The sequence below is a fragment of the Drosophila sulfurigaster genome, chromosome X (assembly GCF_023558435.1).
Source record: "Drosophila sulfurigaster albostrigata strain 15112-1811.04 chromosome X, ASM2355843v2, whole genome shotgun sequence".
In the NCBI taxonomy this organism is placed as follows: Eukaryota; Metazoa; Arthropoda; class Insecta; order Diptera; family Drosophilidae; genus Drosophila; species Drosophila sulfurigaster.
In genome coordinates, this window is record NC_084885.1 from 7,205,914 (window position 1) to 7,220,594 (window position 14,681).

General features: G+C 37.4%; 1 protein-coding gene across 2 annotated transcripts in view; it reads left to right on the forward strand.

Annotated features, from left to right (window-relative positions):
- Nucleotides 1-14,681, forward strand: part of LOC133849143 (uncharacterized) — a 71,564-nt gene that overhangs the window by 38,728 nt on the left and 18,155 nt on the right. For both annotated transcript variants that reach the window (XM_062285041.1, XM_062285040.1), the window contains 3 exons: nucleotides 7,947-8,144; nucleotides 9,268-9,388; nucleotides 13,321-13,468. In XM_062285041.1, the coding sequence (XP_062141025.1) occupies nucleotides 7,947-8,144; nucleotides 9,268-9,388; nucleotides 13,321-13,468 (467 nt within the window). The remainder of the gene's footprint in view (nucleotides 1-7,946; nucleotides 8,145-9,267; nucleotides 9,389-13,320; nucleotides 13,469-14,681) is intronic.

Genomic DNA, 14,681 nt, shown 5'->3' on the forward strand with positions numbered 1-14,681 from the left:
CCGCATTAGCGATTGCTGCGCTGATAGCTGCTAGTGTTGGCTCAAGTTTTTCGCAGGCCCTCTAATGGATTCCACCAACTGCTGTCTGCGCTTCCCCAAACTCAAACTGCCCTGATCACATTTATAAACTTATGCGGCGGGGCCGCGTAACAGAAAAAGTTGTCTGCAATTTAAAAGCAAAAGCGCAACAGTGAAAATGTACTGCATTTAACAAAAGATTCGAGTAAGTGCAGGTAGAACTTATTAACATATGGTGAACATAACTTTACGACACGTTTCTACTTTGTAGCTTTCTGTGCTTGCTATCCATACAGAGAAATTATGTTATGACTTCGTTCCGGCAGGAAATATATAACAGGCAGAAGGCGCCATCTCCAATCCTTTAAAGTATATATGGGTAATTCCATGGCGGTATTTGTCCCGTGCGAGACTCTTTACATTGAAAATAACATAAATTGAAACAATTTTGAAAATAAGAAAAGTTTATTTTTATAGCTCTAGATAAGTACTTTCTGTTTTGTTTTCTGTTCTAATAATTGCAAAAATTAACCAATTCGTACGCAAAACCAAAAAAATGAACGAAATTATATATTTTATCGGAAAACAGATCAAGTTCCTAAAATCAATCTTAGCTCTAAATATAGTGCTTAGCTAGAGCTTTAAGAATAACATTCACTTATTTTCAAAAAATTGTTTCAGTTTATGTTATTTTCACTGCAGTGCGCTGTAAAAAGTCGCGCACGGGACAAATTTCGCCATGGAATTACCCATATGTATATTCTCAACTGCTGAGACGATATAGACATGTCTGTGTGTCTGTCTGTCTCTATGACCACCTAGATCTCAGAGACTGTATGATATAGAGCTGTTTATACCCGCTACCCATAGGGTAGAAGGGTATTATAACTTTGTGCCGGCAGGAAATGTATGTAACAGGTAGAAGGAGGCATCTCCGACCCTATAAAGTATAAATATTCTTGATCAGCGTCAACAGCCGAGACGATCTAGCCATGTCCGTTTTTCCGTCTGTGTGACTGTCCGTCTGTCCGTATGAAACACTGGATCTCAAAGACTATAAGATATAGAACTACACAGCATTTGTTATGTTTGCACGCAGATCAAGTTTGTTTCAAATTTTGCCACGCCCACTTCCGCCCCCGCAAATCAAAAAAAATTGAATAACAAGCGTAATTTTAAAGCTAGAGTTGCGAATTTTGGTATATACAATAATAACTATAGTATTTATGATTTCTGAAAATTTGGCGATCAGATAAAAATTGTGGAAGTTATAAAAGAAATACTTTTGTATGGCAAAAACGCCTACTTACTAGGGCTCTTAGTTGCTTTGGCCGACAATCTGGTCCATTGTGCCGTCTATGGTATATTTAGAATAGTGTACTATATCCATATACCAAACATACCATTTGGTATATTTTTAGTATTTTCGGTATATTTTGAAAATGATACCGCAATATTTTGCCTTTATTAAGCGGTAGCGGGTATCTCACATTCGAGCACACTCGACTGTAACTTTCTTACTTGTTTTTTTTTTTGAAGCACTTCTTCTGCTTGCACTCAGATCAAGTTTATTTCAAATTTTGTTTGCTAATAATCTGGTATATTTTTACCTCTATGGTATATTGCGAATGTAGTTTTTCATTGGTATATCAGATTTGGCCTTCTTTTAGTATTTTCGGTATAATATTTGACATATTTTAGTATTTCTGAGTTATTTCATTTGGTATATTTTCTTAATTGTTAGAATGTAGTACTATATCGATAGACTAAAAAAGTCGTCGGTATATTTTAGTATACTCGTATTTATTTGGTATATGTTGAGAATATCGCACTGTTTTGCTTATTTAAAATGGGTAGTGGATATTTCACAGTCGAGCACACTCAGATGTAGTTTTCGTACGTGTTAATTATAGCGTAGATTGAAGACAAAAGCAACTCATAAAGTGTTTTGCGAGTCAAATGAAAATAGTTATCTAATAACGTGACAAAGTTAGCCATTAAAAATGCACTTGCTGTGTCAATGTTGCTGCCTAGGCCAATTGACCTTGAAGTTAGCAGCAGCAGTAAATTATCTTGAGTCTATTTTTGGTCTGAATTCTCCAGTTTACTTTAAGTGTGCATTCAAATCAAGTGTAATGGAAGGCGAGCTGGGTTATTACTGCTTACAATATCTATTTGCTGACGCTGTGGCGTATACGTGATATATCAATTAGTTAGGCTAGCGAGATGCGGTAGCTTAGCTAAATGCACTTTTCAAGGTCTCACACAGGTAACGAACACACACACAAACACACACCCACACAAGTCAATGCAATTAAAACAAAAGCGAGCCAACTGAATCGCCGCAACTCGCCACTCGCAACAATGTTGGCGCAAAACCACCTGCTGTTGAGCGCTTGGCGCATCGGTTAAGGATGTGTAGCCAAGGGTCGTAAATCGAATATCCTGTTCGACAAAGTGCCAGTTGTTGTCCTTGGCATCACATCGCATCGCGTCGCGTCTTTCGCTGTCATCGTGTTTGTGGCTTCGTTCATTTATTTGATTTGCTTTTGCTTTTGCTCATTACGATTTCTGCTTTGATTTGCCGCATTATCCTTGATGCATAGCCATTGCCATTGCCATTGCTGTCGCTGTTGCTGGTTGCCTTGAAACCAGCGTTAATTACTTTACAATTACGCGACTGACTGAACAGCCGAAGGTCAAAACCAGCTGCAACCAAGCACTGAGCTCCCTCGTTCCTTTCTTGTCTCTGTGTGTGTTTGTGTGTGGGATTTTTTTCATTAGTAAACAAAATATTTGAAATATTCAGAGTCAAAGCTCGAAATTGATATGATGCTGTTGCTTGCTTTTTAATTAATTTCATTTAAAAAGATTATATTCGCAGCCCTCAGCTATGTTTGAATTGAGTTTTAACCATTTTCGGCTTAGGTGACAACTATTACGATTTTAATCAAGGATTGCACTGATTGCCAATAAAACGAGCAATATTTCTGGACTTTGTTTGTGAATCATTTTAGTACTCTATCACTTTACAATGAGCTCAACATTGTTGACAATAAATTCCCTTTTTTGTAGTCTTTCCGTTTGCTTTTGCAACCATTTGACTACTTTGAAATTGAGCTCAACAAAACATATTTCTTTACAGTTAAGAAACTCTTTTTCATGCACTTTCGCAAAAGATTTTCGACAGCAAAAGTTCTCCGCTCGAGCAAATATTTAGATACTGTAATTAAACACAAATTGAGTTGAGAATGCAACTCGCAAATTGTTGTTCTTAACTGATTGCGATTTGGGTTAATTGCTCAAATGTGGAACTCGAGTGTAAGTGTCGATTCCTAATCTAAATAGGGCGCATTACACATTACGTATACGCCCCATACTACTGCAAATTAGTGAGGCAGGCACTTTAAATAGCCGTTTTACCTAATTTATATCAATTAGTTGTGCTGGCTTCTTGCTTCTTGCTACTACTGTTTGCCACCTGGTCGCAAATTAAATTTTCGAAAGCAAAGGAGAGAGAGAGATGGAGAGAAAGAGAGAGCCCAAAGCAGCTGTCATGGCAGGGCAAACAAAAGCACGGCGACTAATTTATGAAGGCACAAATATATATAGAGAGTAAAGGACGTTGCTCGGTTGCTCGGTTGCTTGGTTGGTTGGTTGAGAGTGGTTCGCCTGATAGTAAATAAATGCAAATTATCAGCGGTTAGTTTTGGGTTTACTTTTGGCATTAAGGCACGCCACGTCGCACGGGCCACTGCATAAACATGCTGACAGCGACAAAATATGGTTGACAGCTTACCGAAAGCAAGAGGAAACGAGGGAACTATTTGGCAGGAAGCATTGACAGAGTTTTGGGTGTGCTTAAAGGCGTCACCCCAATGCAAACCAGTAAAATTCTTAAGCACTCCAAAATTGAAAACAATTATGTTAATATGTCTCTTGCATAAATGGTTTATTAACTTTTCAAAATTGCTTGAATTTCGCTGTCAAAGATAACAATTTCCTGTACATGATCAATTTGCGTTACGTTTGCAACAAACCAAAACAAATGTCATGCTGCAACATCTGTCACAACTTGTGCTGCTAAGATGCAACATGCAACTTTACAACTCCAGCGACAAGCGACAGGAAACAGCTGCGATTGCCACTGGTAAATTCCAGCTGCGGATTCATTTCACCAGCACATTTCCTGTTTCCCAGCAAGAGAACCACAATTTGTTGAACCAATTGAGAAGATTGCAAATTTGTTAAATGGATAAATTATAATTGTATTTAGTATCGTAGATTGGATTTTAATTTATAGTTTCTTTTCTTTTTTGCAATTGTCTTAAAACAGAAAAAAATTTCCAAAAGTATTTTTAGCTATTATTAAATTGCTAATCAAAAGCTATTAGATTCATCTTTATTCACAATAAAAAAATGTTTTATATATTTTTTTTTCACTTTATTTTAAATAGTGTCGCTTGCGACTTTTTCTTCAGACCATTACCATTACCCATAATCAAAAATAGTTTTATGAATCTAAGAACTATAAGAATGCTTTCCACATTTTTATATTATTTTTAATTCTCTAATCACCAAAATGGCAATTTCTTAAGGCATAATTGAATAATTAAGCTGGCTTTAATTAGCTATAATTGAAGTAAATTGCCTTTAATAGTTGTTGATTAAATTCTGAAGTTGCACTTGATGTGTTGCTTTAAAGACAAAAGTAACTCGACGTCATTAAAATAGCATTAACATAAACTACATGCGAATGGAGAGATTTTACATTTTCGACAACTACAACGGCTTCGAATCGTATTTGATCTAATTAGTTTGTGGCTGCCAATTACAACTGTAATTACAATGCACTGGGATTGTTTTGTTGCATTCTGCGTAATTGTTTAATTGGTTAACTGAAGACAAAAGGACTCGTCAGCTTACGATGTTAGTTAGTGGTGGTAAATGTATTACATTGCTAGAGCAACTGATTATATTTCGATTGTTATGCATTATGTTTGTCACACTAACTACAGCATACCCTGTAAATTACAAGCTTTGGAGTGCTTAGGAAAATTTATAGTTTGAGGGTATTTTCATTGCATTGATTTTAGCTTGCAGCTAGTTTATTAACTACAAATAATTGTGTCTCAAGTTGCTTAATGGGCGACGATGTTTTCTGCCTGAGCTAAGAATTTGCGTCAGCATTTCATTTTAATTATGTTTGCAGCCCCAAGCAAGAATGCCAAATGCGAAACGTGAAATGTGAAATATGAAATGAGAAATTTGAGCGGCAAAAAAAGTGAGAGATGAAGCTAATAAAATATAAAACGTCATATAATTCTTTGCTTTGTAGTTGTAATTTCAAATTGCCTTTAAGCTAAAATATGCTGGCACAAATTGATTGCGATGTAGGTTTAAGGCATCTTTAAATTCATTTTACTTTCTGCAATGTTCAATGTGCGTGATTTTCACCTCAACTATTTACCAATCAATCAATTATTTTTAAAGATGTAATCAAAAGCTTCACATGCTTGTAAATTAAATTGGATTTAATTCGATTAATTACGACTGATTAAGTTACTTTCCATGTCGAACACACAAAATAGATTTTAACCTCGAAAAAATATATAGTATATGGCAAAAAGTGCTTGAAAATCAATACGAATATTGTCAGGTTTTTGGTGTGTCACAAAAAAATTGCTAGGCTGCAAAGTTTATTTCTTTTTTGTTGCCAGCAAAATTGAGTATTAAAAAATAAATATAACATAAGCCGTCGAGCAGTCGAGGATTGGCCAGGATTTTTGTGTTGTGTTCCAGCTAAAGCGAAAGTTATAAGGATGCTGTCACAGTCAATGGGGAAGAAACTTTGTTTCAAGTGCTCTCACTTTGACTTGAACTCCAAACTCGAAGGGATTTTGTTGCTGCTATTTTTCTTCATTTTTATATTTTTTTTGCGGGTCAGTTGCAAAGATTTGGGTCACGACAAATATGGGAATGTTAATAATAAAATGAAGCGCAAAAGTTGAAACAAGTTTCATAATTTGTTTTTGGCTGACGGTTCAATTTCATGCTGAGCTTGCTTCGATTGCAGGCGTCAAAATTAATTGCTCTCAACTTACGTATACGTGATGTGCGAAAATGCATTAACAAATTACGCACAGCGAGCAAAACAACATTTTCACACGCGCGCTGACAGCCCAAATTGTTGCCCAAAGTTGGCCAATTAAATGCAGTTCATTTGTCATTTTGCACTTTGCCAAAGTGTGTGTTGGAAATATATGTTGTTGAGTATATCTATATATTTTTAGTGAATTTGCTGCGGTTGCTAAAAACAGTCTCTGGGGAGTCGTAAAGTTGGCGTAACTTTTCCTAATTATTTTATTATGCAGTCACTGAGTTTTGCGAATGTTGTTTTGCTAAACGGTTTTATCTGTCTGAGTGAGCTGATAATTTACATTTAATTTTAAGATTTCATTGAAATAGATTTTATGCACACAACTAATTAAAATTTTTATCGACTAACCGGCTAGCTGCAATTACCTAAGCAACCGCAAAGTGTGAGTTAGGGAAATATGATTTAATGAAAACCAGTGCCAGGTTGCACAAAACACATCCTCATTAAGTTTCACCTGTGAATTGCACACACTGCAGTTTAAGAGAAGAGTGAAGCACAGTCAAAGGTTACCATAACACCTGCCAAATGAAATTAATTAAAAAGCTTGCCTCTCGTCGCTGCGCTCGTTGCTCGTTGCTAATGCAATTCAATTGCCCAAATGTCTGTTTTTGGGGCCCTGTGTCTCACTCAAGATGACGATGGAGGCAACAATTTTAATTGGCTGTCGCTCGGCTGGTCACTTGTTCACATGATGCTGATGATGCCGCATGTTGTTGCGTGCCGCGTGTCGTGCACCGTGATTTCCACGTTGAGCCCACTAAATTGCCAAGTTGGTTGTCGGGTTTTGAGCAGTCCCACAACATTTGTTAATGCAATGTTCGTTGGTGAGCACAATGCTATTGTTGTGGCAAAATGTTGGCAGCCAACTCTATTTTAATAAGCACTGGTAATCATCTCATTTTAATTGGCGAACTTGACAAACAATTTCCGTGGCACAAAATATTCGGGTTTTGCATTTAGCTGTCAAAGTTGAGGTAGTTCAGAGTAGAAGTGATTGGCTGCCAATTTGTAGAGTGCATTTAACGGTCATAGTTGAGGCCGCTAAGCGAAGAATTGATTATTTCACTTCCACTTTTTTTTTAAAGCAAGAACTTGATAACCTATTAAATAATGAATTTTTATTACTTTCATTCAACGACCACGGTCGCTAAGCGAGATATTGAATGTAAGATGAAGTGTTTAACTGATTTTTCGCAGTTAGACACATTTTACTGCTATAATTATTAGGCAAGAACAAAGCTGTTTCTTGTGAAATACTTACCATTTGCATTTAACGAATAGACTTGAGGCTGCAAAGAGAGATTTGCAGTCGAATATTCTTTTGACTTTCACTTTTATGGGGCATTAACAATGCCTGTTCACTTTAAATTTGCATATGCTCTGTATGCTGTCGCCTTTACTCAATGAAATCCGATCGGTGAATCAATGAAGCTGGAGCTGCCACATAATGCAAAATGTATGCAAATATATTTCGGCAGCTGCTGCACATGTGGTCGACATCGGTCGTTTATTGTTTCAATTAATTCCGACAATGTATGTTTTGTATGCTTTTTGTTTGGGGGCAGAGCTAATAAACATGCAAAATGTTTGCAGGCTAATTTTAAGCAGATTTATCGTCGATTGCCACACGCAGCGAACTGAGTTAATTATGCATGTACTGTATATTTTGTGGGCTAATGAATAAGCAGCAACTGAAATTCTATTTGTCTTTATCTAATTGTCTCTCCCACTCCCGCTCTCTCTCTTTCTGTTTATATGTGTTTTATAGATCGACGCACAAGGATGATTTCGGCACACAGCGGGTGTACAAGAAGACCTCACCGAATTGTGTGCTCACCTTGTATTTACCGACACGTGAGATAACCCTGACCGGCAACAATCCATCGGTGCTACGTGGCATTGTCTTTGTCGACCCGAAGGCCATCCAAGGATATCGTGTCTATGCTCAGCTGACGCTAACATTTCGGTAAGATGATGCGCTTTTGCAAGGCAAGCAACACCAATCACACACACACACACACACACACATGCATAGTGAGTGACATAGACACACAGAAAAGTGGACAGATGTGTTGTAACAAGACACATGCCACATCAGTGCTGCCAACTCGCTGCGATTTTCTCTTTAAGTATAACGCTAAAGAGCTGTCGGTGCTTATTTCACATACTCTCTAACTAGGATGACTTTTTATCAGATGGGGAATTTTATTTAATTTTATTAGTGAGATTTTAGTGACTAAGAGTATTTTTAATTTTATATTAATTATTATGCGTGAATTGAAGTCGTTGAAATTGGCAATTTTTAAGGAATTCCAAATAGGCGCAGCATATCAAAGTTTCAGAATCTATATTGCGGAAAAATCAATCAATCAATCAGTTAGTCATGACAACTAATATCAATATTTTTATAAAATTTAAAGCATTTTTGACAGCTGGTAACTTATTGAAAAGTGGTAAAAATTATAGCTAAATAATAATTTCTCAGTTTCTCAGTAAATGCCAGGCAATTAAGGGAGTTGCTGAAATTTTAAATTATTATGTAACCTACTTCTAAGTATGGCAGCTCGAGCTAATTAAATATTTTCAATATTTACATGAGAGACTTAGACCACAGATAGATGAAGGTAAAAAGTGAAATACGAATTGAAATGCAATTTCAAAATCTTTTTTGTGCCAACAACTCAGTGTTTATTTGCTGTATAAAGCACTGCCAACCAACAAAAAACGTGCTGCCAATTCGCTGAAACTTTTAGCTGTGAAATAGCTGTGGCATATTTTGTGTGGCAACGCCATAAATCACAGCCGCAAATGCTCGTAAACAGAGGCAGCACTGACGAACAGCGCAAACAGCAACCGAAACACACAGACAAAGATTTTGAAATTGAAATTACTGTTCCGTATAGAGAAATATGTTCCCAGAGAGAGAAAGAGAGATAGTAGTAGAAAGAGAGATAGTAGTAGAAAGCAAAAGGGAGCGACCCGCCCTGCAGGTGGTACGCATAATGCATAAATAATTGCTACGATAGCTGCTCTCATTGTGATTTTCATTAACGTTCTACCTGTTGTTGTTCCTTTTGCTTTTGCTGCAGCTATGGCCGCGAGGACGAAGAGGTGATGGGCCTGCGATTCTGCAATGAGGCCATCATGTCGCTGCATCAGATCTGGCCACGCTTGGAGGAGCCGTCGCGTGAATCTCTCAGTCCACTGCAGGTGAGTCTCAAGTTTCACTCTCATCGTCATTCTAATTCTGCGTGCCGGATCGATTGACTGACTGATTGCCTGCCGGTGTGTGTGGTGTATTTATCTTACATTTCTTTTTTTTTGCCGCCGAGCGGGCACTTTAAAGGCGACTTGGCACTTGGCACGACAACAGTCGAGCAGTCGCTGAGGCGCATCGAGGCAGCTGTCCAGCTTCGTAACTTGGCTACCAAGTTTCCAGCGCCATTAAAACTGATAGGCAAAACTCAACAAGGCCAACGGGCGTAATCATTTCTTGTTGTTCTTTTTTCTTTCTTTTTTTTTTGCTTGACGCTTCTACTTTTTATACCCGCGACCCATAGGGTAGGAGGTATATTTGGAATATTTTGCACTTTATGGTATATTTTGAATTTAGTAGTATATTAGTATACCAAATATAGCGTTTGGTATATTGTTTATGTGGTATATTCATTATCCATATTTTGCACTCTATGGCCTATTTTCAATTAACTACTATACTAATATACCAAATATTTTGTGGTATATTAATTTGATATAGTTTGTACTTCATGGTATATTTTCAATGTAGTACATTTTCTTTGTATACTATTTTGCTTTTATTCAATATGGGTAGCGGGTATCTCACAGTCGTACACACTCGACAATAGCTTTCTTACTTATTGTGTTTGTGCGTTATACCCCGCGCTGTCCCCCCTTTACTAGTCTACGAGTACTGCCAGTCAATATAATAACCACAACCAAAGAGCCACCCACAAAAATGCCGCCTGCAATAAAAAATTGGTGTAGTATCTTTGGGGAAACGCTTGCGAACATCGGTTTTTAGCACCTTCGTAACGAATCACCAAGGGGGACCAAAACACAAAGCTAGCTAGGAAGATATTATAAAGCAAGTAAGTGAGATACGAGATAAATATACAGAGAGAAAGAGATTTGCTATCTCAGCGGTTTGCTGGAAAACTTTGTTCGCTGTCAGCTGATACAGTTGAAAGGCGCCATCGAGCGATAATCGCTAATTGCTATTTATGCTGACTCTCTATCTTATTTCTGTGTTATGAAGTTGGTACAATTTAGAGTAGATAAGATAGAATAGATAAGATCTTCAGACACCAACAATTTTATTTCGATTAGTATTTTTATAGGATTTTGATTATTCTGTGCAAGACAATGGCAAGATTTCGACAGAGATTTTAATAGAATTTCTAATTCAACTAAATGTGCATAAAGTAAAATAAATTTTAGAATAGTAGTATAATAAATGAACGACAATTTGATTAATGTGAATGTTGTTTAGTATTGCTTTATTGAAAATGAATCGTTGTTACTATTTTAAAGCCTATGTATGTGCATAATTCCAACGAATTCAACGTATACGTAATATCACTCATACGCTTCCAAAAAGTCTCTCCGTTACAAATAGAGGTAGATAGATTTCACGTGCCGCTAGTCGAGGCAAAAAGTGATTAATAAAACATCAAATTCACAAGAATTTGAAACAGTTTATTTCCCCCTTCTCCGTTTTACAGTTCTGTTGATTGAAAGAAATAAATCGAATAGCTCTTTTGCCTTGGCATTCGTAGTGGTGATTTGATGGCACGAGCTGGCTGGCTATCATCATCTCACGTGCTACACGTTCTGTGTGTTTTTCTTTTTTAGATTTAAGAGAATTGCCGATGTCCTGTGTGTCCTTTGGCGTCCTTGCCATTGTTCAGCATCCTCAGCAGCTGCTGAGCTGCGTATCTTTACTGCTTCGATGGCTATTAAAAGACAGGGCAGTTTACCGCACTTAAATCAATTGAAAATCAATTTCATTTAACTAAAAGCTAAACAAATGTTTGTACATTGTTTCCACAGAAGCTTACGATACCTGTGTGTATGTGTGTGTTTGTGTTTGTGTTTATGTCTGTGTGTATGTCTGCGGACAATTGAGTTGAGTCCCGCAGAAACTTTCAATTTGAACTTTTCGTTTTATTAAATTTTGACATGCAATCATTTATTTAGCCATCACATTTTTGACAGCCAACGGAAAAGAACTCCGGCAAGAATTTGGTTGGGCAATCAGTTAGCCGCCCGATTCTGAGACTCAGTCTCAGTAAGTTTTACTGCTCGCTTGTCCTGCCTGCGATTTGCATAATATATTTACTTATTTATTTACTGTTAGCAGCCAAGTAGCCGCTCCTTGAAACACAAACACAAACATGCATAATTAAATAAATTTGACTTTAATAACTTGCCCGGGAAACGAAACGAGGCAAAAGTGCTGCCCAAAAATTTGTTTTAAGAATAGAATGAAAAACCCGCTGAAAAGCCCGAAGAGTTTTTCGGAAGAGGGAGGGGACAATTGTTCGTGTGTCAAGCGGTAAATTGTTAGCTTTACGGATGGATTGCTGTGTATAACAAACAGCCAACAAAGTTATAGCTCGATTGATGCGATTAATTGATACGCGATAGGCGAGAAACTTGCATAAGGTAAGAGTAGTAAACGGAATTTCGTATTAAATTCTAAAGAGCTAAAGCAAAATTGAAGAAGGTAAATTAATTTCATTATAGAAATATGCATTGCAATAACAACAGAAAATATATATGTATGTAAGTTGAGCATATTTCTATAGCAATGTCGAAATGGCATTTCAATTTGTTTTGGACGACAACACTTCGAAGAGTTGTGCAATCATCTCAAAAAGATTTGTTCTCCCCGACAGTATCTCAGACTTTTTGAATTACAGCGACAGCAGATAAACTGTGTGTTGTACACTGTTTTGAGCATTCATCTTTCAGGCCCAAAGACGAAGACCTTGTGCGACTTTTGTCTGACAATTGCAGCTTAAGGAGACATCCTTGCTCCTTTTCTGCGTTCACTCTCTCTTTCTTTCTTTCGAGGAAAGTGAAACGCACTGAAATTAGAACAAAAACATTTACAGAGTCTTAAGACAATTGGAGGTAGAGAAGTGTCTTTAAATACTTTTCATTGAAATGCCAGCACAGCAGCAGTTCAAGGCAAAGTCATAGCCAAAGTTAATGCAAAACAACAGAGGAAGTGGAAGAAGAAGACGAGGAAGGTAGAGAGGTGGAGAAGTGCCCTTGTGGCCATGCTGTGTTGTCCCGCACAACGCAGCTGAGGCTGCAGATACACAGATACAGATACAGATACAGATACACAGATACACGCGCCAACGATAAGACATTAAAGTATAAATCCAAGGGCAACACTCGGGAGAGAACCAGAAACCAGAAACAGGAGAGCATAGGAGACCAGTATAGTATTATACATATATATATTATTGTTATGCCGACTACATAATCAAATGCAAATGAAATGCCAAAACCAGTGGAGAAACAACAAAAGCAAAGCCCAAAACAAAGCCGCCAAATTCCAAATGGTTCTTTGGATAATCACAAGGCCAAAACACACACACACACTCAATTACAAATTAAAAAAAACAATTGAACTCAATTCATCAATATTTAGTTTGTCCGATGTAATAACATTCATATTTGCAATTGTATATGCGCGATTTTCTATTCCCCAGTTACGACTAAATTGTCTATGTAAATTTCTGCTTGCGTCGAATTTTGGCTACACTGAGTGCACAACATGCATACTATGTGGCATTTAAATGCATTTTGCTTTATTTGGAAACAATTTTTTACTTTAAAAAAATATAGTATTGTAATAGTATTTTTTTAACTTGAAAATCTTGTTGCTTATTCTGGGGTAAAATTCCGAAAATACTGGAATGCATTCCAAAGAAAAAAACGAAGCTGAAAAAACCTTTCATTTTGATAAAGTGCAAATAATATGCGAGATCAATTTTTTGTGCTCTTCATAGCCAGAGTTTGTGTTTGTTTCTTAATCAATTCGAATGCTAAAATTCAATTTACAAAAGTGACTTATACCAGCAACTCTGCATTGTATATGATTTCAGGAGGCATTGCTGAAGCGCCTAGGCGATGGCGCCCATCCGTTCACCCTTTCGCTGACCGCCCAAGCGCCACCAAGTGTCCAACTGGTGCCGGCCAAACGTTACTATGGAGCTCCCATTGGCACCAGCTATGATGTCCGTTGCTTCATTGGTAAGCTTTTTGCATGATTCACACTCTGTCCCCATCCCCACAAAAAAACCCACAACAACATTTTGGACACCGACCTAACACCACCCCACAAATTCATTCATTTTGGAGGACACCGCACCACACTACTGCTCAGGTGAGGTATTAACAACAGCTACAGCAATAGCAAACAAAAAAAAAAAAAGAACGAAAACAACGAAGCAAGGTCGAGAGAAGAGTAACCGTATATTGAATACAAGTATCAACTGAAGGACAACTCTTTTTCCGAAATGACACTGAACAACAACAACAGTAACAAAGGGGTATTAAGAGAGTACGAGAAAAGCTGTGGCAGAGCTTTGATGGACAGTCGATGGAAGAGACTGCGGTGCATGAAGCTGCGAAAGGTTGTTCGCCGTGACAATAGAAGCTTTCCTTACCATTAAGATTTATTGCATTGAGCCAGTGCAATTATGCTGAAAGCTCGGCGATGACTTAAAACACCTTTCAAAGCTTGATCAACGGCTTAAGTGCATTTTTACCTTGAAAAACAATCGAGTTTTCAGGTTAAAGCTCAACACAGCACTCTTTACTCTCTTGCGTAAAGCTCACAAAGCTGCTGATCGCAATTCAGCAAGTTTGCGGGCAGCGCCAAAGCTGTGGCACAGCTCAACCTCAATGCACTTTCAACACGGAAGCAAACAGACTTGAATAATTCTGTAGTCGGACTTAATGAAAAGACTTAGGTATCATAAACATACACATCTTTTAAAAAGAAAAACAGCTTTCATTACCATTTGCTTCATTCATAAACTCATCCATTCATCAAGCCATTGCCAGCGCTAATCGGGCCAAATATCGAGAGCGAGTTGTCGCTCAGCCTAAAGATAATGACGTCCGTCTAATATGACAATCGAAATGAACAAGACTCAACGTTTAATTGCAAACATATGTATGTGTCTATGTCTATCTATTGATGAAACCCATGTCCCTTAAACAAAAGAGATGAAATGAGTGAAGGAAAAATACCATCGAACACCTATGACGTCAGCAACGATGTGCGAGAATCGTTGTTTCTGATTGATTCGATTTCTGTTTATTTCGGATTGCCCATAATATTTTATTTAGTTCTCTCTTTTACTGGCAACTGCTGTTGGAAATTAATAAAATCTCGAGAAATGCAAATAGAAATTGAAAAAAAAAAAAACGATGCAAATGAAAACGAACATAGAATCAA